This window comes from Sceloporus occidentalis, unplaced genomic scaffold (assembly GCF_023333645.1).
Source record: "Sceloporus occidentalis isolate IW3139 unplaced genomic scaffold, rSceOcc1.0.p SCAF_5, whole genome shotgun sequence".
In the NCBI taxonomy this organism is placed as follows: Eukaryota; Metazoa; Chordata; class Lepidosauria; order Squamata; family Phrynosomatidae; genus Sceloporus; species Sceloporus occidentalis.
In genome coordinates this window covers 156,457,571-156,485,569 of record NW_028316985.1, presented here as the reverse complement: position 1 = coordinate 156,485,569, position 27,999 = coordinate 156,457,571, and the positions used below count along the sequence as shown (strand labels likewise).

At 39.0% G+C, this 27,999-nt stretch overlaps 2 protein-coding genes across 3 annotated transcripts; one reads left to right on the top strand and one right to left on the bottom strand.

Annotated features, from left to right (window-relative positions):
- MAD2L1 (mitotic arrest deficient 2 like 1) lies at positions 1–5,217 on the bottom strand. Of its 2 annotated transcripts, none has more exons than XM_089525872.1 (5): positions 5,151–5,217; positions 2,343–2,489; positions 1,780–1,900; positions 1,415–1,518; positions 1–856 (listed from the first exon to the last, which is right to left on the bottom strand). In XM_089525872.1, exons 1-5 carry the CDS (start codon positions 5,182–5,184, stop codon positions 684–686), a joined length of 579 nt encoding a protein of 192 aa, XP_089381998.1. In that variant the 5' UTR covers positions 5,185–5,217; the 3' UTR covers positions 1–683. The 2 variants fall into 2 exon arrangements, with proteins under 2 accessions (XP_089381998.1, XP_089381997.1); XM_089525871.1 differs by lacking the exon at positions 5,151–5,217 and adding an exon at positions 3,974–4,275.
- A 357-nt stretch (positions 5,218–5,574) lies between these two features.
- On the top strand, positions 5,575–25,597 carry LOC149313014 (meiotic recombination protein REC114-like). The gene is made up of 7 exons (XM_089525870.1): positions 5,575–5,702; positions 18,999–19,218; positions 20,683–20,772; positions 21,554–21,637; positions 23,389–23,595; positions 24,483–24,536; positions 25,421–25,597. The coding sequence occupies exons 1-7, from the start codon at positions 5,698–5,700 to the stop codon at positions 25,595–25,597; spliced, it is 837 nt and encodes a 278-aa protein (XP_089381996.1). The 5' UTR covers positions 5,575–5,697.
- The last annotated feature ends 2,402 nt before the right edge of the window (positions 25,598–27,999 follow it).

Genomic DNA, 27,999 nt, shown 5'->3' with positions numbered 1-27,999 from the left:
TTGACAGTGTTCAAAACCCAGCACCTGGCCTTACATTGTGGGAGTTTCCTACAATGGCAGAATCACAACTGGACCCAAATCTGGCTTACATATTATGTCAACAGTTTTAATTCAATGCATTTATATACACAATTGGGCAATACAAGTATATTTATTTCTAGGAATCTTTGAACCCAACCTATAGAAGCCAGTTATAAAGCTCAAGAAAAAACTAATAGCTTTCTTGAACATTTTATGTTTTGAAACTTTATTCTACAAAACACATTAAAATAGACATCCCTCCCACTTCCATATTACAACTACTATTAGGTAGAAATCAAGAAAAGAGAATTCTGTTACATAATAAAAGAAAGATTCCAGGATTCTTGGCAATATATCCACAGTGCAATTCTTAAGACTGTGATTCTAGATCACCCACTCAGTATTTTAAAAGCAGAATGGTGTATTGACCTGATTGCTTACCCATAGGCAAATTACAGACTTGTGCAATTTGGAATATATGGAAGAAACTTTATGGTAAAGCATCAGTCTTAGGGAATTTGACAAAATATGAAATATGTACATTCTACATATTTGTATCTAGACTGCAATAGAACAATAGTGACAGGATCTATTTAGAAATTAATTACAACTAGTTCAGAAACTTTACAAGAGGATATTTATGTACAGTGTTATTTGCTATGTCATGGAAAAGTGTCCTTTTTGTAGGCCACCATACTGTTTACTTTGTGTATTGTGGTTGTGAAGGAACGAAGACGGACTTCTTCAGAGTTGGCAATAAACTGTGGTCCTGATTCCTCCCATTTTTCTGGCACTTCCAAGTCCTTGTCTGTGAAAATTAGTAAGTCAAATGCACCTGTAAAAACAAACCAGCCACACACATTGATGTTACTGTGTTTATATTGCATAGTGTCATATTCAGCAGTGCAAAAAGTAAAGTGTATAGCATCACTTATTGGTAGAAATTACATCTTATTCTGCCACCCACTCCTCTAGAAATAAACTCCCAGTCATTCCTGGTTTTGGAAAATGTCCATTAAAAACACTTATTAGGTGTGCAGCCTGTAGTGAGTCCAGAAAGGTAAAAATGCCATGCTACCCCCAATGGTTGAGGCTGCCTTTGTCTGTGATCGGCTGTAATTACCAACAATATCATATGGTAAAATTGTTTGTGCAAATGGCTACAAAGTGAAAGATCAAGGAGATTCTGTCAGCTTCTAATACAATCAGACTTTTTTATACCAGCTACCCAATGCAAAGCAATTTTCCTTGGCTGAAAGATTTTATTTATTTTACAAAAATAAGGTTGTAAATACCAAGACTGTTAGCAGTCCATTTCTTTGCTTCATTGATTTTTCTAAAGCAACCCTCAACCATTTGCTGTGTTCAGTTAACATCATGCTATATTACTTACAGGTAGCTTCTAATAGTGGAAGAAACGTCACAGTAGCTGTTATTTGCCTGATAACAGATTTAATTTCATCCTGTATTGCTTTCTGAGATTTCTGTCTTGGGACACTGAAAGAGCAATAAAAAATAGTCAAAAGATTGGAAATCTTACAAATCGTTGAAACACCCTATTTATGATTGCATATGTATAGAGTTCAGTCGCTATATACACTGTGTGTGTATATTGTGTGCGCGGGATAATTGCAAAAACAATTATTTCTTTATTTAAAAATACTGAAAAATACAGCAGTAGAAACCCAACAGGACAGTCTATACTCAGCAGTCATATTACTGAGCATAACTTGCAACACCCAGTTTGATGATACTTACTTTTCATCCTTTGCACTTTTGTCACATTCAATATCAAACTGCCACCTTTCAAGAACTTCACTTGTTTCTTTATTAGAGATCACCACTACTAGCCGTTGAACCAGGCAGTCATGGAGCCATTCTGAGAAACAGAAAGAAGGAAATTAGTTTTCAGTTTTAAATTCCAGATCTCAGAAACTAAGCAGGTTGAGAGCTGGCTGCTACCTGGAAGTCAGACAACTAGGGGGTACCAAGTACTTTAAGCTTCATTTCACAGGAAGGCAATGGCAAACCCCCTTTGAGTATTCCTTGCTTAAGAAAGCCAATGAAGGCACATACTTCACTCGTAGATATCTATAATTTTGATCTGGTTCAGTAGCATGAGCAGCAAGAAAGTGTACTATGCTAGCACAGCAGTCTGGGACACTATCATAGTGGACCAAGAAGATTCCTGGCTGAATATACAATCTGTTCTGTTCTCTCAACATTTCTTGAGTTTGTAAGGAACAACTGTTGCTTTCTTAACCTTTATAGCCCCTAGGAAACTCTAAGTAAACCCTTCGTGATAGTGCTAATAATAATACCTTTTAGTTGCCCCACCACATTATTCAGGTAGTTTTTAAGTTCAGAGTCTGCTGTTACAAGCATAGTGAGTCCATATTTCTGAACGTGTGTGAAGGTTTCAGCAGGATAGATCCCACGTTGGTATAAAATACTATTGATGCCATATGCTGAAAGAGAAAACAAATTCAGGAATAAGCACTTCATCATACTCTCCTTTTCCATATAGAAACCCACTGGGTGACCTTGGCCAAGTCACACACTCTCAGCCCCAGATAGGAAGGGCAACCCCACCCCTGACAAGGCAACTTGGCAATAAAACCCTATGATAGGGTCGCTCTAAGTTGGGAACAACTTGGAAGGCAGACGTAGAATCAGAGTTGGAAGAGACCCTAAGGGCCATCCAGTCCATGCAGGAACTCACAATCAAAGCATCCCTGACAGATAGCCATCCAGCCTCTGTTTAAAGCCCTCCAAGGAAGGAGACTCCACTACACTCCAAGGGAATGCGTTCAACTGTAAAACAAATCTTACTGTCAGGAAGTTCCTCCTAATGTTGAGGTGGAATCTCTTTTCCTGGACCTTGCATCCAGCTTGCAGCTTGCATCTCCAGAGAACAGTCCTGTTCTCTGGAGCAGCAGAAAACAAGCTTGCTCCCTCCTCAATATGACATCCTTTCAAATATTTAAACAGGGCTATCCTATCACCTCTTAACCTTCTCTTCTCCAGGCTAAACATCCCCAGCTCCCCAAGTCTCTCCTCATAGGACATGGTTTCCAGACCCTTCACTATTTTGCTCACCCTCCTTTGGACACCAGCTTCTTTTGAACTGTGATGCCCACAACTGGACTCAGTATTCCAGGTGAGGCCTGACCAAGACAGAATAGAGTGGCACTATTACTTCCCTTGATCTAGACACTATACTTCTATTGACGCTGTCTAGAATTGCATTGGCCTTTTTCGCTGCTGCTTCGCACTGTTGACTCATGTTCACCTTGTGTGATCTACTAGGACTCCTAGATCCCTTTCGCATGTAGTCTCATCAACCCAACAAGTGCTCAGTTTGACCTCCAGTTGCAAGTACAACATGTGTTTGTTTTTATTAACGGCAGCCCCACTCCTCGGATGCTCAAGTCCCATTAAATACAATGAATGGCACAGTAAAATGGGAGCCCCTTATATAGTCCCAGCCCAAAATCGCATTGGCCTTTTGAGTTGCCGCATCACACTGTTGGCTCATGCTCAACTTGTGGTCTACTGGGGCTCCTAGATCCCTTTCTCATGCAGCAGCCTTGTTAAGCCAGGGGTCCCCTCATCCTATATCTGTGCATTTCATTCTTCCTGCCCTAAGTGCACAACAACAAAGGACTTGAAGACACACACACAGAGAGAGAAAGGAAATGGCGCCCTAACCTGACTCTGCCCAATGCTCAAACCATTCAAACTACCATTCCCAGAATCCCAGAGTGGAGCCCTGGCTGTTAAACTGAAATAATAGCCACAGAGCTCAACGCTGAAACCACCACCAATAGAGACTCTCGCCTAAGAGGCTTAGTGACCAAACCGGGATTCGAACCAGGGTACCCTCAGACTCTCAAATCGGGCGCTTATCGCTCTGAGCCACGCTGCCCCCACCCCGCCCCCCGCGACTCACAGAAGAACTCCGCCACAATCTCGGCGCTGCCTCTCAGGGTGATGCCTTGCTCCCTGCTCTGCTGCTTCGCCATTGGCTCCCGCGGAGTCAGAAACTCGAACGAGAAAGGGCGGCGCGGGCGACCACCCGACGAATCAGTTTCCCCCTCACCCCTACCAAAGAATATTTAATTTCTCTCCTCTTCCAAGGCGAAGAAAGCGACTCGGGAGGCCTTTCCCGCCGCCACGTTTTTCAAAAATCGACAACCCCGCCCCCGCTCTGCGTCACGTGGACACAAACCGTACGACGTGACGCTGGCGACTTACTGCGCATGCGCACAGGGAGAAAATTCTCACAAGGGGGGCCTGCTTTCGACCCCCAGCTCTTGCGTGTGCGCATGCGCGAGTCTGAAGCGGGCTTTTAAACAAATTAAACCTGAGAGGAAGTTGATGAATGATCGCTTTTTTCTTTTCTTCTTTTTTTGTGGTTCCCATCCAAACTGTCTCAATGTTCTCTCACAGTTATACCCCTTCAATAAAATTTTGCACTTTGTAGTTTTGCGTGGCATTTTCATGACTAGGCTGCATCCACATTGCAGATATAATCCAGTTTGACACCACTTTTGTACAAAACACTGCAGAAATAATCTGGTTCGAGACCACTTTAATTGCCCTGGCTCAGTGCAAAGGAATCCTGGGAATTGTAGTTTTGTGAGACATTTGGCCTTCTCTGTTACAGACCTCTGGTGCCACAAAAAACTACAATTCCCAGGATTCCCTAGCACTGGGTTAAAGCAGTCTCAGACTGGATTGTTCCTGCTGTGTGTTTCAGACCTTGAACAGCCATGGCTCTATGCTGTGGAACTCTGGGAATTCTAGTTTTGTGAGATACTTAGCCTTCTCTGTCAGAGAGCTCTGGTGCCGCAATAAACTACGGTTCCCAGAATTCCATAGCATGAAGCCATGGCAGTTAAACTGGTGCCAAAGTGGATTATTTCTGCAGTGCAGATGCAGCCCTAGAGTGCACTAGAGAGTCAGTGTCATGTAATAACAACAATAATTATTTTTTTAACAAATCTTTCTTTCTTGCCTTTCCTCCTCAAGCCTTAAGGCTGGGCACAGCATGTTCAAATACAAAACACAATTAAAAACACATAAACACACAGTTAAAATACAACACTATAAAATCATTAAAATACCCTCATAAAAGTTCATGTACAGATTAAAAATCATGCTTTAGAATTGAGACTGGATAGGCCTGCTGGAAGAAATATGTGTATTGGTTTCAGCGCTGGACTATGACTCTGGAGACCAGAGTTCGAATCCTGGCTCAGCCATGTAAACCCACTGGGTGACCCTGGGCAAGTCACACTCTTTCAGCCTCAAAAGATGGCAATGGCAAACCTGCTCTGAAGATACTTGACTGTGATAGGCTCACCCTAGGGTTGCCCTAAACTGGAATCCACATGAAGGCACACAACAACAAAACTAGTGTGCTAGTGTTTTCCCCAACTACAAATCCCAGAATTCCATAGGATGTAGCCAGGACAGTTAAAGTGGGGCCAGAAAAGTAAACACAGGCCTATTGCATTTGCCTGCGCTACAGCAGAAGATTGTAAGAGCCATCCCAAACTCCAAACCTCAGCATTGCATAGGTTGCGACTGTGGTAGTTAAAGTGGTATCAAAGTGCTATAACTGTGTAGTCTGAAGGAGTATGCAGTCAGGGAAAACTTCTCCCATTAGTTATGAGGTATTTTTTTGTTTGTGTTTTGTGTTTTGGGCTCCCTCATGAGGAACAGTAATAACCAAACTAGCAATGATTTTGTGGCATTTTAAAGACTGTGGTCCAAAATGCACTACAGAAATAATCCAGTTTAAGGCCGCTTTAACTGCCCTGGCTCAGTGCTAAGGGATTCTAGAAACTGTAGTTCTGTGAGCCACGTAGCCTTCTCTGAAGATTATCGCACCGGGGTTTAAACGTTCCCCGGTGCGTTCTAATGGGGGCGTGCACGGAGCGTGACAGGAACACGATGGGGCCCAGAACGCCAGTTTACTGCACAGTGGAACGCCGCCTTTGCCGCTGGGCGTTCCCATCGAATTATGGGGACGCCATTTCTGGGGACGCTTTGAAACAGTTCCCAGAAATGGCGCCCTCTGGAACTCAATGGGAACGCAATGGGAACACCTGGCGGCAAAGGCGGCATTCTGCTGTGCAGTAAACTGGCATTCTGGGCCCCATTGCGTTCCTGTCACGCTCCATGCATGCCCCTGTTAGAACGCACCGGGGAACATTTTAACCCTGGTGTGATAATCTTCTCTATCAGAGAGCTCTGGTGCCACAATAAACCACAATTCCCACAGGCCCCTAGCAGTGAGCCAGGGCAGTTAAACTGGTCTCAAACTGGATTATTTCTGTCATGTGTTTTGGACCTAATTTATTATGGGTTAACCCAGGGATGACTTGTGACACCTCTGGTTGTTAGTGTAGTGGTGGAATTTCCCTGTTATAATAGAAAGCTATAGAAAGATGGAGTCACTTTGGCTAGAAGAAGAAAAATAGTTTAAATTGAGGTTTGAAAGTTAGAGAAGAACTAGAGCAAAGGCGTGGAGAGTGCATCGTGACCTGCAAGGAGCTGGCACCAGCAGAAATAGACATAACACACAATTTAGATAAGAAAATACAACTGTTGAAGGCTACTGTAAGGCTGCTGAATTCCTAAGGGTGGAGTAAAGAGTAAGAAATGCAGTTTTAATATATGCATGTATCTCTGTCTTGATTGTAAGATTTTTGGATGTTTAAATTGTAATTAGCCAATGAAATGTGAAGAAGGAGCTTCTTCGTGTAATTGATGGATTTTCAATTTACTAGGTCCTCTTGCCAATTCTTTGCTCTGCCAGGCCTAGAACTTTAAGTTTCCTGAAATTTCTGTTGCATTAGGAGTGCAACTCCCATAGTGTTAGCCAGCATAGCCAATGATGAGGAATGCTGGGACTTGCAATCTAGCCTATAGAGGACAACAGGTGTGGCTATTTATATCAGTGCTATTTATTTATTTATTTATTTATTTTATTATTTACTTACTTCATTTATATGCCACCTTTCTCCCAAAGTAGAACCCAAGGTGGCTCCCAAAAACAGCAAATCAAAAATCAGAAATGTTTACACTCAAATAGCCAACATAGCCAAGGATGAGGAATGCTGGGGCTTGCAGTCTAGCATCTGGAGGACCATAAGTTCCCCATCAGTGGCTTGACATTTCTCAGTGCTGTTTCCTTTTGCAAGACATTAGCAATAGACCTTTTGGTCAGGAAGGGAATTTAACTGGTTGGGTAATGAACTACTACTCCTTATTGGTATGTTCTTAAATTAGGTGTTAATTTTTTAATGCCTACAAATTCTACTGTAATGAAAGCTGATGTTGAGTTTTGTTTGTGGGAGAAAGAAAGGATAGTAGCAAATGGCTTTGTTAGAAAGGCTTATATTATAGGATCAGCTACTACTGGAAGAATGCTGGCTTTAAAGTCAAAATTTAAATATATTTCCACCAATTTTTTTGGGCAAAGAGAGGTTTGAGCATTCGACTGCGACTCTGGAGACCAGGATTTGAATCCCAGCTCAGCAATGTAAGCCCACTGGGTGATCTTGGGCAAGTCACACTCTCTCAGCTTCAGACAAAGGAAATGGCAACCCCCCTCTGAAGAAACTTGCTAAGAAAACCCCATGATAGGGGGGGGGGGTTGCCATAAGTCAGAAATGACTTTAAAGTACACAAAAAATATCAACAACCAATTCTCCTTAAAAATTATGTAGTGATTTGCAAAACCATGTTAAGTTGATCTAGTAAGTGAAGACGTCATGGATGATATCACATGACGGGTTTTGCAGCTCCAATCTCAAGTCACTCCTGGTCCAACCATGCGAATTCACGTTAAAACGTGATGTATTATCACACGTGATTGCTTTCTATGGGAGGGGTGTTCTGAGGCAGATCCAAAGTCAATCCAAAGTGACTCCTGATTTTGGTGAATTTGGAAACAAGCGAATTCACAAAAATTGTTTCCAAGCTCATTTCGCTTTCAATCCGAATTTTTCTGGTGTGGAATGCAACTTTGCTTCGGCCCTGGTACACCCCCCAAACCTCCAAGGTGGCAAATTTGCCATGATGCAGCACTGCAATTTTAGAGTCATAGGCGGGTTACAGACTGCCCATTTGGGGCGAGCTGCACCCGCCCCTTTCCCCGGTGTATCGGGGCCTCTGCTGTCAGAACGGCAGCCGCTGAGGCCCCGATCCGCCGCTTTTCAGGCTGCGGGGAAGCGGCAAAACGCAGCCTGAAAAGGGGTGTCCTTGGGGCTTCAAGCCCCAAGGACACCCCGTGGCGGCCGGGAGGAGGAGAAAGGGGCCGCTTGGCCCCTTTCTCCCTTGCTTCGCTGGGTGCAGCCATCTGAAGCCTGCGCCCAGCGAAGCAAAGCGGTGCCGCAAACCAGGAAGGAGCTCCGAAACGGAGCTCCTTCCTGGTCCGCGGAAAGGGCGCACTAAGCGCCCTGGCGCGGACCGACGACGTCACGTCCGCACCGCCCCGTGTAGAGGTGGCACGGTCGTGACGTCATCATGGCGGCCCCCATGTGGAAGGGGGGCCGCCATTTTGTACGGACTCAGTCCGTACTTGGGTTAGGGAGGTGCAGAAGCACTGCACCTTCCTAACCCTATTACGGACTGACTCCGTACTTTAATGGTGGTGTGTAACCCGCCATAGAGTCTGTGAACCCAAGCCTGCCAAATATTTCCAAGCTAAAACATTATTAGAGTATAAGGTAACCCTATAATCCTATAAGAATAAGCAGACAAAAGGCAAATGATGCATTTTAAATGTTTCTTAATCCACAACAGATTCTTAATCAACAACAGTAGTCCACATCCATGTGTAAAAAAGTATGTGAGCCTTTAGATCCTGCACTTGGAGGCAGTAAAGATTTATGTAAACATTTCCTGTTACTCTTCATCTCTCACATTGATTTGAATGTTGGCCTCCTCAGTGACATTCTAAGTCCTTTCCATGAACAGCTCGCTTCAGGTCCTGCCAGAATATTTCATTAGGGTTTAGGTCTGGACTTTTACTATGCCATTCTAAAACACTATATTTCTTGTTTTTGTTGTGTGCCTTCAAACCATTTCTGACTTACGGCAACTCTTGTTGGAAGATATTTTACATTCTCTCTTCCCCTCCTTAGGTAGATAGATTTTCCTGCGTGCAAATCCTGCTGTCTCTCCCCACTTTCAAACATCCCATTCACTCCTACTGAATTACAGGGCAATAATATTGCAAATTGGTAAACAAACCATGGTTCAGTTTCTTCCCTTATATACATGGCTTAAATCCAGCATTATTTCCAACTAGAAAAGACCCACTAAAATAAAGAGGATCTGTTAGACATCACATATGTGAGTTTCATTTATTTAATTGGATTAACACTAGTTGGGACTTGGATTTATCAGATGGATGAATCTACACATCAAGTTCTTCTTGTTCTTCCTCCTCCTCCTTCTCCTCTTCTTTTCCTTCAAGTCTTTATGATATTACCTTTCATTATATTTGCTACAATACAGCAAAGTTTGAGCAAGTTCTATGAAGTTTATGATAAAAAGAAAAGAAATTTAAACAGTATTTAAACACACCAGATTCTTCCCCGTTATGAGCAGAGTTGTTTAGATATATAAATCCCAGAACATAATAAGAATGTGAAGGTAGAGTGGTATTGAATTCTTTGTCTTTTCTAAAATATTTAGAGGAACAGTTTTTCTATAGCTTTGCACATAAGTTACCACAAGATGGTAGTGTTTAACCAAGAGTGCTTGTCACTCTCTTAGCTGCTTCTATGTAAAATTAAAATCATAATATTGCATTGCTCCTACATTATGCCATTCAAACATGTTTTCCTACAGAAAAAAGTGTAACAGAAATTTCAGGAAACTTAAATTTCTAGGACTGACAGAGCAAGGATTGGCAAGAGGACCTAGTAATTGAAAATCCATAAGTTTATTTCCAATTGTCGACAAAGGAAAACAATGAACTCAGTGGAATTCAAGTTCCAAAAGCTGAGGCCCCGAACAAGACAAAATGGCTCTTTTTATATTATTCAAGACAAAGAAGCTTCTTCAATACACCTGATTGGCTAATTACAATTTAAACATACAGAATTCTTACAATCAGAACAGAAATACATGCATACATTAAAACTGCATCATCACTCCTTACCCCCTCCTGTAGGAATTCAGTGGCTTTCCTCCTAACCTTGCTTCTGAATGTCAACTATGTGTCCTTATCTCAGTAGTTTATGTTATGTCTTTTTACTGGTGCCAGCTTCCATCCAGGTCAAGATGCACTCCTTATTCCTTTGCTCTAGTTTTCTCTAAACTCCAAGCCTTTATTTCAAAAACCATCTCTCTGGCTGACAAAGGTGACTCCATCTTTCTATAGCTTTTTATTTCAACAAGGAATATTTCCACCACAAAAGAAACACTGGTTCATCTTCCAATGTACTTCTGGTTCCTAAAATAAATCATACCAAAACTTGTTTATCATTTGAAATTATACACAGCTTTTACTTGAATTTGAACAGCATCAGATTGGTTTCTAGAATAGGGGTGTAGAATCATTTTTCTCCTTCAAGTGATACTGAGGTGGTATTGGTTGGCTTGCTGTGTTGATATTTGTCACCAATGCATGTCTTCACCTTATGGCCGTGGCTTCCTTGGTTGAATCAATTTATTAGCAAATGTGGTCTTTCTCTTTTCCTATTGGTTTGCACTTTTGATAGCCTAACTTTAGTCCTTTTGGCTTCTAGGTAGACTTCAAGCTTGATTTGTTCTCAGACCCATTTATTTTACTTTTTGATGGTTTGGTATTTAATGATATATATTTGCACTTGAGGATCTTATCTAATTCTTTCATATCTGTCCTTCTATCTTGTAGCCTTCTTCTGATTTCTTGAATCCAGTCTCCATTTAACTTATGACCAAGCCAAGGTATAATGATTTTCCTTAACTATTTTGATGTCTTCATCATCCGCTTTAAAGTTATGCAAATCACTATTTTTGTTTTTTAAAAATTATTCAGCTGTAATATTACAGTTTTTTTGTTTTGGGGTTGGTTGATTTTTCCTTTAACACAATTTCGAGGCTTATTCCTGTTTGAATAGCTAATTATTATTTTTTCCAAATCCATTTCCCCATTCCTCCTTTATCCATCCTTGAGGAAGAAAATCTACTAAATTCTTTGATTGTATAAACTCCATTCCACTTGTCTTTATTTACCAAAATTATAGTTTTGAAATAATGCCCCAAATTTGGATCCTGGTGCTAGAATTCCAAGCCTCCATCTAGAATATTTCCATATATCATTGCCCTTGCTATCTGAAACCTAACCATATTATACCTCATAAAAATTTAAATAATAGGTTTTTTAAATTTCTTTATTCATTCTTGAGGCAAATATTCTGCAGCTTTGTCTTTTGCTACTGAATTGGCACTAAGGAAGTATTAATACAAATTGCTTTCATACAAGTGTGTGTTAAGGGGGGCGGAGACGAAATTACATTGCTTATTTTACATTTTTACTAGCACCTTCTAATTTTTCATGTCTTTTTCCCTAATAGAAAAATGTCTCAAAATATTATCCACACTCAATTTGTTTTCCTCCACATCATTTTTTTCTCTCTCAGATTTCTATTGAAATATTTTTCCCTCTTAACAAGAAGCATAATATTTTATGGTAATATTCAGATGAGCCCTTCAAGCAAGTTTTTTTTAAACTTGAGTGAACTCTTTTTCATTTCGGTGAGAATAAAAATATTATCAATATGTTATTGACTTAGTCTGATCCCACCTTGTATTAGTTAGAGCATATTTTATACCTTGCAGATATTTATTCACTATTATTTTACACTGAACAGCATCCTATATCATCAAAACTTAAATAAAGATTTTACAGAAGTTTCACTTTGGTTTTCTTTCCCCTGTGACCATTAATCTGAAGTGAAAGACTGACGGATTTTATGTACGTTTTTCAAGTATTCTGTTAATAATTCATTCTAATTGAACAATATTTCCATTCTACTTAGACCAATTAAACAAAAGGAGTCAGCTGTGATTCCACTGGCTACTGCTTATTATATTTATTTATAATCTTGAACAATTGACAAATTTGGTATGAAGGTATGTTTGAAGTCAAGATGGCTCCCAGTCCCATCCCTTTTATACTATGTATTTATGGTTACTTTGTATATTATCTATAGTGATTGAAATGGGAGGATTACATGTCAGGTAGTGCAACCCTGTTAAATATAGAAATTGGCTTATTTTGTTTAACTACATGCTCTATGTAAAACCAGTTCCAAAACCTGGCATCACCACTATTTATTGATGCTTTGCCCTGTTGGGAATGTCTGGGCTGGACTAATAAGCAGCAGCTGATTTTCCCCAGACATTTCTGAGCCACCTGTTGCGATCATGGAAAATGTTACTAATAAACACCTTCTTCAAAGTGACTTTTCCAGCTGACACAGAGGGGTTCCAGTCACTCTTTTGATAGTATTTTAACCAAATATGTGTTGGTTAAATTAAATAGATTTTACGCTCCTGCTCTGGACAACTTCAAATGCCTTTAAATGCAAAATGGTTGAGTCACAGAAGCTGTGCATTGTAATTAACTATTGCCACTCCTCTCAAATCAAAAGCAGATTGTAATATAGAGTTCGGTGTGTCAAGTCATGATATCAGCAGCACAAATGTTGTGGAAAATATGAACATTTTGTGTACCAGACATTTTAAAGAAAGCTGGACTAGCCAGATTGTGTTCAGACAGCCATAAGTGAGCCAACAACAACAAAACTATATAGAGGTCTATCTTAAATATTTTTCAGTTACACTGCGACAATTTAACAATACAATTGTTTAGCCATTACATTTAGGAATTAAATTATGATTTGACAAAGTTCATTTCATGGATCATGCTGATGATTGTGCCTTGTCATTTGGACAACACATGCTTGTTCCCTTATTTGCCAACATAAATTATTTTGAAAGCATGAGAGGGTTACTGTGACTAAAAGTACAGTACTTTCATTATGGTTTTTTACTAAAGCGTTCAGGTCTAATAATTTTATACATTTTTACCCAACATAGTTTTATCCAACATGGTTTTATCCATTTTTATATGTACATAGTTTTAATCTGTTTTAGCTTGTTTCAAATTATTGCATTATTCAATCTGTTTTAATTGTTTATTTTTATTTTTATTGATTTAAACAGTTTAAATTGATATTACTGTATGCCATTCTGGGATATTTTGATATGGGGTAGGATATAAATATTTCTATAAATAAACAATATTTACTTTTGACGTACTCTGTTTCTTCAATAACACTGGCAATTCGAGATCCTTTTTTCATTATGCTTTTAAGAAAGATAAATAGAGAATTGTGTTCTTATAAAAGTCTTACTCTTATAATTCATGAACTGTTTGTACAATTCTCGACTGTTGGCAAACTGCTGCCTAAAACAAAAAGTGACAATTAAAGCTTGGCAAAATTATCTTACTTTTTTCAGGTATTTGTGAAAGGTTGTGCCAAAACTGTTGCATTACTGTCATTTGGCGCAGGGCAGTAGATGCACATAATAGCTAATATTAAGCACATACACAACGTCTTGGTAGAAAATGGCTTATTTTGGTGCATATGTAATACTACAAAAGCACTGTAATAACTAATGCCTAAAAAAGAATGCAAACATTGAAAATAATATTATGAAACTGTGTGTGTGTGTGTGTGCATGCACACCATCCTTGCAGTTGAACTAACTAAGGTCCAAAACACACTGCAGAAATAATCCAGTTTGAGACTGGTTTAACTGCCTTGACTCAATGCTAGGGAATTCTGGGAACTTTAGCTTTGTGAGGCATTTAGCCTTCTATGTCAGAAAGCTCTGGAGCCACAATAAACTACAATTCCCAAGATTACCTATCACTGAGCCAGGGCAGTAAAAGTTGTCTCTAAAACTGAACAGTTCATTAACTCTGTTCTGCTCTGGGTTTTTCTATCAGGTGTGCTAACTGATTGTGTACTTGCTTCTTGATATTGAGTAGTAGTGTCATTCCTTTCTTACAATTGCACGTTACAGTTCATATCTTTCTGTCACATATAGATTTCAATTGCCTTTTACTTGGAACAGTAACCTAACCTTCAGGGGCTTAGGCCTCCAAGTATGTTTTCCCATAAAATACTTGTTCTTGGACTCCTTTCATGTGTTTGCCTCCAACCTTGTTTCTTGCTAATAAATTAGTTGAATGTTGACCTTTACCAGGCCTTCCTCTTTGATTTATAGAACTTCATTCTCCCCACCCCCAAGAGTAAACTTTTTCTTTTCTTTTTTCCCCTCCATCTGCTTTAATCTCACATAAATGTTCTTACTAGATTTTGGCGAAAGAATCTTGTTTTCCCTGGAGAGGACTCAAGTCTGGAGTACTTTAATTCTTTTTCATTTGTTTACCTTGTCTGGATTGAGGAGTTTCTCATCACAAGGATATATACAAAATGATTAGCCAAAAAAAAAGGACTGTTCATTAACTGGGACAGAACTGTATTGTTTCAGTGCACTGGAATCATCTCAATCTATTTTTGATTATTCCCAGTGGCATCTGCATTTTTTCATCAGATTTGTGTTAGCAATAATTAATGTTTAAAAGGAATGAAACTTCAAGTGCTAGCCTTTAGAATACAAAGCTGCCTTATATTAAGCTGGACAATTGGTCCCTCTAGTTGTGTATTGTCTTGCAGCAGAGGTTCTCCAACATTTCAGATAGGAGACTTGCGTTGCATTATCTGGAATGAAGGTGTTTGAGACCTATTGCATGCAAAACTGATGTTTTATCACTGAGCTGTGCTTCATGAATCGTGACTATTGCTATTTGCTCCAAAAACAGACTAGATATCTATTACTGTCTTATGCGGTTGTGTATATCTGGGAGTTCCATGTACTAGCATTCCTCACCACTTTCCTCTCTTTTTGAGAAAGATATATTTTAGATTATATTCAGAAGCAGAGAAAAGCCTGGATAGGAAGTGGGGCTAGGAATTTCATTTATCTCTCAAAACAATATACCAGCTACTAATAAAAAAAAAATTATTTGCCTGAACAGCCATTGTGAACTAGAGCCTTTATTGTACAATCCTATGCATGTCTAGCAAGATTTTCCACTCAATCAGTGAGCCTTCTTTTCAGGTAAAGTGTTTCTTGGATTACAGGTCGTCTAGTGGCCTATTCTCCTTTTACAAAAATAAAAAGGAGAACACTTGAAGTGCTTTGGAGCAGGTTCTCTGCAGAAATAATCCAGTTTAAGACCACTTTAACTGTCCTGGCTCGGTGCTAGGGAATCCTGGGAATTGTAGTTTATTGTGGCACCAGAGCTGTCCAACAGAGAAGGCTAAAACATGTCTCACAAAGCAGTTCCCAGATTTTCCTAGTACTGAGCCAGAGCAGTAACGTGGTCTCAAACTGGATTATTTCTGTGTTTTGGACCTATGTGGAAAGTTGAGTATTGCAGACTTGTTGTCATAAATTAGTCAATTTTGAAGGCACACAAGAAGAAGAAAACACCCCTGAAGGAACTCTTGTATGAGGCAGGACTTAAATTTTGCCAAAGCTCAACAGATCCTAACCCTAGCGTCTGTTTTCAGTGCCTATATATAAGTTAAACATAAACATGTATTTTGCTGTGTGCAACATAGAATCATAGAGTTGGAAGAGACCAAAAGGGCCATGTACTGTGTTGGTTCTTTCTCATTTCCTATCCCCCATTAGCTACTAGACTTGATTCCTGAAGGAAAAAATCTACAAACATATTTATTTATTTATTTATTTATTTATTTATTTATTTATTTAAAGGATTTATATCCCACCTTTCCCCCACAATGGGATTCAAGGTGGGTGATTCAAACATCACTATGTCCTGTAACAGATTCATATGTACAGTCAGTCCTTGTACCCATAGATTCTGTATCTACAATTCAACCATCCATAGCTTGAAAATATTTTTAATATCTCAAGGTTCCAAAAAGCAAACCTTGATTTTGTTATGTTATAGAGGGGTTGCCATTTTACTTTGCCATTGTGTTTAATGGGACTTGAGCATCCATGGATTTTGGCATCCACAGGAGGTTCTGGAACCGGATCCCAGTGGATCCCAAGGGCCTACTGTAGCTGTGTTTTCCATAATGCTACACAGTTCATAAATAATCATTCATATGACTGAGTAAAGACTTGCAAAAACAAAGTGGTAGAAATATGCCTAAATGAACTGCAACTAGAGTAAATCCATTGAATCAATTGGCTTTACACAAATGCTGAGTTACCATTCAGTAACTGATTTACTCTAGTTTGGAGTAGCAATTGAATAATAATAATAATAATAATAATAACAACAATCCATAATATCCATAATAATAATATCCATAATAATCAGTGTCAGGGAAGTCAATAATGTGAGAATGGGGATTTGGAAGCTTTGGAAGGGGACTGTGCAAGAAATGCAGAGGCCTCATGCGTTCTTTCATCTTAGGCTTTTCTCAGATAGTTATAGATGGTGGCCTGTTAAAGATTTCAAAAATAAAATAGTTGACATGGTTCCCTCAGTTTTCACAAGACAAGATAAAGAGAAGACAGTTCCTATCTGTAACCATGTCTTTTAGGCCTGAGGCCCCATAGTCAGCACTCTTTTTGGCTGGCTCTGTCTCGTTTTGTCATTGTACTTCTTAGCTGAGGAAATTGCAGGGGATTTGACGATGAACTTGTCCTGACTTCTGAAGAAATCCAAATTGTCGGGGCGTTTGCTTAGAAAGAAGCCCTTTTCTCCAGAGAATTTTTCAGAAAGCCTTATTAAATGTCTGCCCTTATCTTTTACCTCAGAAGAATGTGTGTGTGTGTGTGTGTGAGATTGTAGCAGTTTCTGGAAAACAAACAAACAAACCGAGTAAATGTACATGTTTGTGTAGACAGATACTTATTTTTGTTATTCACATGATATTTTATGCTTTTAAAGACTGCCATTTTACGCTAATATGCTTTGTTCGCTGTTTGCATGAGGTTTGTTTGTTTGTTTTTTAAAACAAACCTTAAAAGGTATTATGTGACTATACAATAATAGAATTGTGGAAGTTTTAAAACTATGCCCCCAAAATAACCACCAGATAGTGTAATCATTTTCAGATGTGACATTGAGAGTTGTGGTATTCACTGGCAGAAGCCTGAACCTCTACAATTGACATAAACAGCAGGCTTCACCTCTCCAACCAAAAATTTGGTGCTTGACTTAAAAGTGTTTTAAAATATTGGGATAAGAATGGGGTCAAGTCGTAGGACTCAGTGCTTGGCATTCTCTTCTGCAACAAGAAATATTAGGGCCATATACAGAAGGAGATGCAGTGGGAAGACCAAGACTTTCTAGAATAATGTTGATTTATACTGGTGACAATAATTTTATATATAAATTTCACGTGCAGACAATTTTGTTAATTTTATCTCCTCCTTATTTGAACTCCAGATAGAAACAATTGTTATACAAAATCAAAGAGTTATATAATTTAATTAAATGCATTTAAGAATGTGCCAGAAACCTTCGTGATATGTCTGCTTAATCAGTATCTATTTGGGTGTTATGTTTTGTATAGAAAATTGGAATAACACTTGAAAATACAGTTGTCCCTCCATATTCACTAGGGTTAGGGGAACAAGACCCCCGTGAATATGGAAAAACTGCAAATAACAAAAACACTGTTTTTACCTGAGAGGACACCTCTCTAGGAATCTCTAGGTCCTCCAGTGGAACTCTGTAGTCAATGTCCAACATACACTGACCATAGAATGGCACTGGAGCAGCTACAAATGGTCTTTCAGTGCAACTTTTAAAGTTGACCACAGAGTTGCACTGGAGGACCTAGACAGTCCTAGAGAGAACATATTAATTAAATCCGTGAATAATCAAATCCGCAAATATGGAGGGATGACTGTAATAGTGTTTTGTGCAATTATACTGGAAGGGGATCACACGTAAAGTGACTTAAGACATTCTTGAGTGTGTGTGTTTGTGTGCCTTCAAGTTGTCTGTTGTCTTATGGAGACCCCATGAATGTGATAGGGTTTTCTTAGACATGGGATATTCAGAAGTGGTTTTGCCTATAATACCTGGTATTCCTTGGTGGTTCCCATTCAAGTACTAACCAAGGCTGACCCTACTTAACTTCCAAAATCTACCACATGATCTGATTTCTTTAGGGTTACTTCTGGAAGCAAATCTCATTGAACTCAGTGGGGCTAAATTTGAGGAGACATGGATAGGATTGTGTTATAATAATAAATCACTTGCTTGCCCTTACAATGGGACAGCTGAAGAAAGAAATTGAGACTGAGGGTTGTTATAGCAAACATGAAAATTTGCATTTCATTGTAGATAAATAATATATTTAATGTTATATTTTGAAGTGCATTTGTGAGACTCAAAAAAGCCAATTATATCCCTTAGAGAAGTTAACCTTAGAACAAGGTTACAGATGGAAAATTTACAGGGATCTATTACAACAATGAGAATCAGTGTGGTGTAGTGGTTTGAGCATTGCACTATGCCTCTGGAGAACAGGGTGCGAATCCCCACTCAACCACAAACCCACTGGGTAACTCTGGGTAAGTCACACTCTCTCAGACTTAGAGGATGGCAACAGTAAACCTCTCCCAAAGAAACTTGCCAAGAAACCCCTGTGATAGATTCCCCTTAAAGTCGCCAGAAGCTGGAAATGACCAACAACAAGAACATTACAAATCGTTATTATCACTACATAATATGTTCATAATTCTGGGGTAAAATTGGAGAGAGATTCAAATTTGGACATTTAATTAGTCCAACTGCTCAGCTATGTCTCCTTACAAGAATGAGACCCCAAAATCTGTCGCTTGAGAGTAAGCCTATAAAATTTCTCCATTTTGTGTGTACTTCCCTCCAGTGACTGTAGGAACATGGCTGCAGGAAACGACAGCAGCAGCATCTGCGCCACTTACAGTACAGTTTCATGCCCTGAAGACAATCAGCCACGGCCAAGCTTTCTTCCAGCAACAGAAGAGTCAAGGGGCATTTCTTCATGCCTCAATTCTGCAGAGTGGCCACTGAGGCGTTATGGCCGATTCATGCCTGGAGGTTTGGGCCCTGCTTCAGGTTCCTGGAAGGTATGCTTACTTCACTGGGCCTATATGGTGATGCCTGCATGCCACTGAACTGACGTATGATCTTTCTTGACCCAGAAACAAAAATGCAAATGTTGTTTGCATAGGTGGGTTACACACCGCCAAAAAGTACGTGCTTAGCACGTACTAGGGTTAGGAAGGGGCATCCTTTCCGGATGCCCCTATCCCTAGTACGTGCCAAGCACGTACAAAATGGTGGCACCCATTCTACATGGGCGCTGCCATTTTGACATTGCGGATGCTTAGCGTCCGCACGTCACGGTGCAGAAATGACACTGCAAGTGCGCCATTGGCGCCTTGCGGCGTCATTACCATGCCGCAAAAAGAAGCCACTTTTTGCGGCTTCTTTTTGCTGCACCAGGAAACCGCGCGGTTTGTCCGCTGTGGTTCCCTGGCGCAGCAATCACGGGCTCCGGCAGGGCACCCTTTTTGGGCGTTCTGTAAAGCGCCATAATTATCATGTTTTGGTGGAAATATTTTACTTCAAAATGCACTTTCCTCTGCTAAAAAAGAAACCAGTTGCATTGTCTTCATTTACTTGAGGGAAGATGTTGAAATAAAAACTGGCTGTGCCGAGGAAGTTTGAAACCATCCCTAGGTGCATGCAGGGGCTCTGATGTGATCATACAGGTGGTCCTCCACATTTGTGGCATTGACTTTTGTAGATTTGATTACCTTATACACTTGACTATAAGTCAACCTCATGTATACGTTGAAGGCAGGTTTTAGGGCCAAAGTTATGTATTTTGATATGAACCCATGGATAGGCCGAGGGTAAAACTTAGGGATATATAGCAAAGGATGTAAAGGATGATGCAAAGGAAAACTATGCCAAAGAACTTAAAAAATCCCAGCAGGCATAACTGTTTGTGCTCACGCTAAAAGCTGGATGGATGAAAGAATGGTGGGGTCAGTGCTTCCAGGACAGATTATGTTCTTGTGTTCACCAGGGGATGGTTCTCGCTTGTGTGTGTGTGTGTGTGTGTGTGTGTGTGTGTGTGTATGAGTTAAAGTACAGTATTTACATTGACCTATGGATAAGTCGGCTTAGGGGCTGAACAGATTACCCCAAGGGGCTGAACAGACCACCTCTTTTGTCACTGGATTGGGGCCTCGGCAACTACATGCCGCGGCCCCGATCTAGCATTTCCGCTGGGCAAAAAGGAGCCGCAAAAGTGGCTCCTTTTAGCACCATCGAAAGGGTGCCTTTGCCGCCATAGCCAACATAAAAAGCCCAAACTAAGCCGATACTAAAGCTCTTAGTAAAAGCTTAAAACAAAACAAACAACAAATTATAAACAAACATTGAATATAATAACAGATTTTGCATTTTGTTGACATCGCTGAGCTTTAAAAAGGCAATTATGGGTTTACAGACTGGAAATGTTTCTTATATTGCTATATCATTTCTCAAACAGATTTTTTCTTTTTAATTACAAAAAAAAGGTTTTGGAGTCAAATGAAGAATCTGGCTTTCTTGTACTCACCATCGTTATTTCAGGACATTTCTTCATTTCTAGAGGAAAGGATGTACTGGTAAGTATTAGTTTTCGTAAGTATTCTTGAAAAAAGAAATTCTTGAAAAAAAATTGCTCTTCAAAGAATGTCAAATCAGTTTTCTATGTGTGTTTAAATAAATATAGATTAACAAGCACTATATACTTCCACATTCATATTTGCAATCAACAGCCCATCAGCTGGATGATATGGAAATGCTGGTTTACTGGCAGAGTGGTGCTTATGCTTCTGGAGTTTTCATGAACCCGCGGATCAGCGTTTCTTATTTCTCTTTCTTTTTGAGAGGGAAAAAAACCTAAGCAAAATATGTTTGAAACAGACAATTAAACTTTGCCTCTTCATTCATGCCACCCTATGGCTCTTCCTATTTCTACTGTGTTAAGAGTATGATAAATAATGGTTTTCCAAAATTGTGATGTATCACCATTTTGAATCCACAAAGCTCTAGTAGATCAGTTTCAGTGGTTTATCAAAATATGAGGTGAAATATTAAAAAACAACAAGTATTGTGTGGAAACAGCACAGCTGGGCAGTAAGGTGAAGTATGAAATTATGTGAGTCAGCTGACATTACAGATGTTGGTATGAAAAATAGATGATTCGTAACAACAGCAAAGAATTAGCAAAAAATGCAAGCATCAACTGCAAAAAAAATGACCCATGAAAAAGGACAATTGGGGAGGAGTAACAAAATTAATTATATGCTTACAGTGATTGTATATTTTATATAATTTTTTAATAGTTCACTTGCTTTAGAGCTTTTCAGCAGCCAGGTTCAGTAATGTTTGTCTGTATTTCAGGAAGGCTTTTCATTAATTGATGCTTCTCAGTGGCTGAAGATAGTAAGAAATGCAGATTGCATGTTGTTTGGTTCAAAGTCAAAGGTATGTTTGTTTCAGACACTTTTTCCAAAAATATTTTCATTCATATTTATTTTTGGTGATCTCTTAAAGCAGTTGTCCAGATGACCATTTCCTCCTCATTTTTTACTGTAATTGTTTTTGCATACTAAACCATGGCACATACCCATTTTAACATTGAAGCATAAAATTGCTAACAAATTCTACATTTGTCAATACACTCTTAGCAGTTCATGAACATATACAATTAAAATGACATATAGACCTCTTTACCATTTAAAAATGACATCTCTTCTGCTCTTTTTTTGGTCTTATTTTATAAATCTAGATGAAAGAATGAAAAAATGATTTCAAAGAAAAATTGAAGTGATCATGATGATTAAGTATTTTAAAATAGGTTTATGGAAAGCAACTGGTTAACACCCAATTTGTTTATATTATATTTCAAAGTTAAAGATACTAATTACATCTGGAATATATATTTTAAAATATGTTGCATTTTGTCAAACAGTAATCTTTGATCATGTAAATAGGTCTCGTTTAATATATAGTCCTCCCTCCGTTCTCGCGATTTTGGAGCATGTGTCCCTTGCTTATTTGTGAGGGATGAGCAGAGGAAGAAACAATGGGGCACGTGCCTAAGGCGAATGCCCTGCGCTCCCGCAGCCGTGCACCTGTATTGAACCCAATGTGACTGGAATATAAGCAAAATTCCATTTTCACAAAGGGGTCTGGAACGAATTCCCCACAAAAAGGGGAATTCCCAGGCCTAAGTGAGTTTGACCTACGTTTATGGTGCTACAGGCTAAAACACACACATAGATTTTCTCACACTTAGACATAAAGAAGATGACAGGATATTATAGCACCAGACACCAGAGAGTAAGATCTAGGAAGGAAGCAGGTCAAAGGGAAAGGTCCAAAAGAGAGTTTCTCTGTGTGTGTGTCTGTGTTTAACCTTTTTCCTAACTTGTGGGGAAGTTTCCTAAGAGTAAAGGGAACACCTCTGGGTAAGGTAAAACATGCCTAAGCATGTGCTTGAAAAATGGCAGAGGTGAACATGCTCTTCAGGCTCTGCTAACAACTCTTAAGTGATCTGATCAGTAGAGACAATAGGTTGTGCATACCAGACACCGTCTGAGCCAGTTCGGCAGGTCTCCAATTCCATGAAGGTAAACAAGACAGTTAAGGCATGAATGCTCTCAATCAAGAAACCATTTCCATGTCAGCAGGAGGAGGAGGGATTTGGAAATTACCAGTTCTTCTTTATGATAAGGCTTGCCTTTTCCAAGATGGACGAAAGGTCCAGGCCACAGCAGCCCTAGTCTGTCCAGTATGAATTCTTTAGACTCTGACAGCAAAAAGCTTTCCTGTCTTATGCATCAAAACCTAATATTCATATTTTTAGCATAATGTATAACATTGAAACCCACCAGAAAAGTGTGGATGCACAATGACACAGCTGTTAAAATATGTATGGACACTGATTTTTTAAAGTATATATAGTTGTACAGTCGGCCCTTCTTATACACGGATTTTTTATACATGGATTCAAGCATCCATGGTTTGAAATGTTCAAAAAAAGTATACATTTCAAATTTCAAACCTTGATTTTCCATTTTTTATAAGGGATACCATTTTGCTATGTCATTATATTTAATGGGACTTGAGCATCCACGGATTTTGTTATTCATGGGGGATCTATGTATAAACCGTGCAAAGTCCACTGTGAAATGGATTAAACGGAAGTTATATTTGTTTTCTCTTTCAAATAGAATAAACATCGTATGTTCCGTGTTCAGTTTATGGGAGACTCCAAATCACAGTCAGAAGAGAACTGCTGTAACTGTGTGCAGAAGCTTGCTGATTATGTTCCAGTTCAAGTAATAGATGCAGGAAGACAGGAGCTGCTTCAAGTTCATAGCCTGCTACCTGATGATCAATGTCAAGATGCTGAACAAAATGAACTAATGCCACACACTGTAAGATGATGGGGGTGAATGTAGAGTTTGAATAGACAGGGATCAGAGAAAAATATTTCCCCCCACTTTGGCTGATTGTTCAACATTTGTCCTATAGAAAGAGCAAGTCAGCTGCAGCTTCTGGATGTAAATCCTTGATTATTTAATCCGTGCATGCAAGAATGACTAATTCTTGTAAATTCTTGGGGGAACTAATTCTTGGGGGTAAAATGAATAATTTTGCAGGAATTCCCCTCATATTCAAGTATCCCAAAATGCTCTGCAGAATTTTTCTGTGCATAAAAACATGTTTTTGTGAAAAAAAAACACATTTTTTTTTTGCACAAATCCTTGGAGGAATTTGGTCAAGAGGAAGTTGTCAGAGACACTGGAGGAAATTTTAATCAACTTACCTTGGATAAGGATTCCTTCCATGTCTGTGTCTCAGACAACCTGCTCTTGATTCGCCCAAGGATTCTGTCTTGGGTCTTATTTCTTCTTTGTCTTGTAGTGTTTTGTTGGAGAAAAATCATTTCTCATCTATTAGAGTCTTTATCTATCTTTTGTTTTCTCTAACATTTTATTGTCTACAGGATAATCCATTGGTTATCCAGAGGCCTAGGTAAAGCAGGTATCCTTATTTTGTTTGGAAAGAGTCTTTGCAGTCCCTTTCGTCCCATTTTTCTTCTAATTCATGCTTGTCTCTTACAGCTCTTTTATTATGGATAGGGACCCTTCTTTCTCTTATCCCCATCTCCCTCCTCATACAAGTGCATGCACACTGCATATAAACTATGTACCAAGAGGCATATGTTCTTCTCCCTATTGGGGAAAATGCTTTCTTATCATATTTTGTACCAGTTTTCCTATGCTGGCTCTTCTGTAAATGTGTTTTCAATGCCTTCTAGGTTGAAAATCCTCCTTCAGATCAAGGAAGAGTATCTGTGGCAGAGCTGGCACAGGTAAATAGCTGATGTAGGGCAGTTCACTTATTCAGTGGGACAGAAAGGGCAGCATGCTGTTGTAGACATGTAATAATTTCAGGAATCAAACATTTCCTGTTTTCAAAGTATTAGGGATAGGTGGAATATATGCTTGTATGTGTGACAGTGCAACTGGATGGACCCATTTGAATGGCTAATATATTAATACATATAGCTGTTTTAATGTTAATGTTGTTTGTGCTTGATCATGGTTCTTGATGGGGCTAAGCTACACAGGAGTCATAATGGTGCAATTCTGCTGAACATGGGGTAGGAGTCAGCACTCCCTAGCCTAGTCTTAGGTGGAACTGGAGCCCTCTGTCTCCCCCTGACCTTGTCCTTGGATGCATGGAAAGGACTCCAACCAGAATGTTTTCCCCAGTTAGTTTTTTGTTTAATATAGCAGAATGATGTTTGTCTAAATAAATCCAGGAGGGAAATTGCTAAAAGGGTGAGGTGTATTATTTCCCCAGGCTTCAGCTAGCTCAGTCAAATGAACAGAGATACAAAAATTAATTCAAATTGGAATCGAGAAAATTTGACAGGATACCTAGATCATAGTGTAAATGTCTGCTCCTCAGTGCAGAGATTGTACTGTATTCTTAATATTTAGTGAACTTGAAAAGTCTACTTAGATGACATACTTTTTACACTACTTCCATAGTGGGATCTCATTTTGATTAAATAGGTGTCAAAATACTGAAAGTGTACTTAAATTGGTATTAAGGTTTTACAGTTGATTTATCAAAGAAAGTGTTGAATAGGCAATATCACATGTGCACTAAAATACTTGTTTTAAAAGGACAAACTATTAAAACTACAGACTTTTAAAAAAGTTGACCTTAACTGTTTACTTTTTTCAGTATATGATGTCATCAAATGTTGAGCTACCTCTGGCCTATCGACATTCCATGTGGAATGCTGAAGATTTAAGCAGCTTCATTCGCTTGTGCCTCTTGGATCAGAGCTTTCCAGCATTTGTGGAAGAAGTGGAGAAACAGTTGAAAAAAATTACAAACAGTCAGGAAGCAAAGTATTAAAATATCAAATGTAGTGTTAAAAATATGTTTCAGTATAATTAGATAATTAAAAAAGAATTCCAAGCTCAGTGTTGTTATTTGAATTCACTTTTTATACATAAACCGCTTCTAACTAGTATGTTTAAATCAACATGTAATATTAGTGTCAAACTGAAACATAAGCAACAACACATCATAGTATGATATTCCAAGGACAAAAAAAGCAGATTATGGCCTGTTACAGACTGCCAAAATAAAGCTGCTTCGGGTCTCTTTGGAGGTATGCTATTTAAATGATGCATGCATCCTAAGAATCCGGAAGCTGCACCAAAGCTGCACTCCAGTGCTTAGGAATGGAGTGTGGCTTTGGCACGACCTCCGGACACTTAGGACCCATGCATCATTTAAATAGCATACCTCCAAAGAGACCTGAAGCAGCTTTATTTTGGCAGTCTGTAACAGGCCTATAAGATTATGATGAAACAGAATATGCAAAAATTGAACATAATAGTACTCTGGGTACTATGGATTCTACACTGCTGCTTTTGCAACTCTACAGAATCCTAAAATTTGTAGTTTGATAAATTTGGTCTGTCAGAGAGCTCTGGTGCCTCGTCAAACTACAAATCCCAGGATTCTGTAGGATAGAGTCATGACAGTTAAAGTAGTGTTAAAACTACTTTAATTCTGCAGTGTAGATATGCCCCCAGAGGATTTGGTATATAATACCGTTTAACAGCAATTTTTAAAAACTATTGTATTTATTTTAAAAACATTTTTACTTCAAGTCATTATCAGCTGCTAGTGGTTCCAGGAGTAAATTTCCATATGGAGGAGATTCAAACTATATCAAGGCTTGCCAAGATCCCAGGAAGCCTCGCAAGATTTCACATGAGATTTGGGCTCAGACCTCTTACTAAAGTCTCCTGATGGCCTTGTCTTCAGTGCCATCACAAGATTTCATTCAAGACGGAGCTGGATGGTAGCTCCTCCAGGCCTGATAGTGACAGTGTTGTCTGGACTGCTTGGATTTGGAACAATGGCACTGGGAGTAAGATTTTGCAGGTTAGAATGAGACAATCACTTTATTAACTGCCATTTCTTAACTGCTATTATTAAGAATAGGTTTTCTCTTCTGTCTCAATATCCTTGAGCAGAGGCAGTTCCCATTACTCAAGAATTGCCTCCAGGTGATACTAGTTAGGTCCTTAAGTTAATTTCTACTTATGTTATTTTTTTCCTAAATACTTGTCATAATTCTTCTCTCAGACATACAATACTGTATAAATAATAGTGTTAGCACTCTAAATATAAATTGCTTTTATTGTACTTTGATTTGCACATGGGATTTGAATATGCACAGAATATATTTCTTCTTTTTTTTTTTGCAACAGTTTACCAAATTACAGAAGGTAGCAGTTTACTCAGCAATTAAATTATACATTATATTAAGCATATATTTTTTAAAAATCATGCTTTACTTCTTTTTTCCAAGTAACATATCTGAATGGGAGAAGAACAGAGCAACAATGTCATGTAGTACCCCCTTCCAGGAGTGCTACTATCCTATTTCACATTTAACTTACACATGTGATAAGGCTCTAAGTGTCAGCATGACTTTCACAAAAACAAATCATCCTAATCTCACCTTTTTTTTAAAGTCAAAATTTCATACTTGGCAGATGGATGGATTCTGTGGGTGTAGTGCTGCATATCTTGTTTTTGGTAAGGATATTGATAAGATCCCCCCAAGACACATTCTACATTTAGGCAAGAAAAACCAGTGGCTCAAATAAATGATGGGAGACACATGGCTTTGATAGCACTGCATATGAAAAAGATCTGAGGGCCACAAGCTAAACATGGGTCAACAGTGTGATGTGGCAGCAAAAAATAAAAATAAATCAATTTTTTTTAAAAAAATACCAATTACATTCTAGGCTATATCAACTGAGCTCTAGTGTCCAGGTCAGGGAAGTAATAGTACAGTACTACTGCATTCTGCTTTGCTCAGACTTCTTCCAAACTCCAGTTGTGAACACTACAGTTTAAGAAAGATGTAGACACATTGATGTTCACAGAAGGATGACCAAGATGGTAAAGAATTTGGAAAGCAAATTCTCTGAGGAACAATGAGGGACTTGTGCATGTTTAGCTTGAAGAAAAGAAGTTTCAAAGGGGATACGATAGCTATCTCTAAATATCTGAAGGGTTTTCAAGTGGAAGATGGAACAAGTTTGTTTTCTGCTGATCCCTAGGATAGGATCTGAGCCAATGGATTCAAACTGCAAGAAAAGAGACTGAGGCCTGTTACAGACTGCCAAAATAAAGCTGCTTCAGGTCTCTTTGGAGGCATGCTGTTTAAATGATGCATGCACCCTACGAATCCAGAAGCTGCACCAAAGCTGCACTCCAGTGCTTAG

Bases quoted from the DNA above. Each gene is read 5' to 3' on its own strand.
- LOC149313014 (XM_089525870.1), top strand. The intron at 21,638-23,388 runs GTATGTTTGTTT...TCTTTCAAATAG, and splicing joins TGTTTGGTTCAAAGTCAAAG to AATAAACATCGTATGTTCCG. The intron at 24,537-25,420 runs GTAAATAGCTGA...TACTTTTTTCAG, and splicing joins CTGTGGCAGAGCTGGCACAG to TATATGATGTCATCAAATGT.
- MAD2L1 (XM_089525871.1), bottom strand. From the start codon at position 4,046: ATGGCGAAGCAGCAGAGCAGGGAGCAAGGCATCACCCTGAGAGGCAGC. The intron at 2,490-3,973 runs GTGAGTCGCGGG...TTTCTCTTTCAG, and splicing joins GATTGTGGCGGAGTTCTTCT to CATATGGCATCAATAGTATT. The intron at 857-1,414 runs GTAAGTAATATA...TTGTTTTTACAG, and splicing joins TCCACTATTAGAAGCTACCT to GTGCATTTGACTTACTAATT.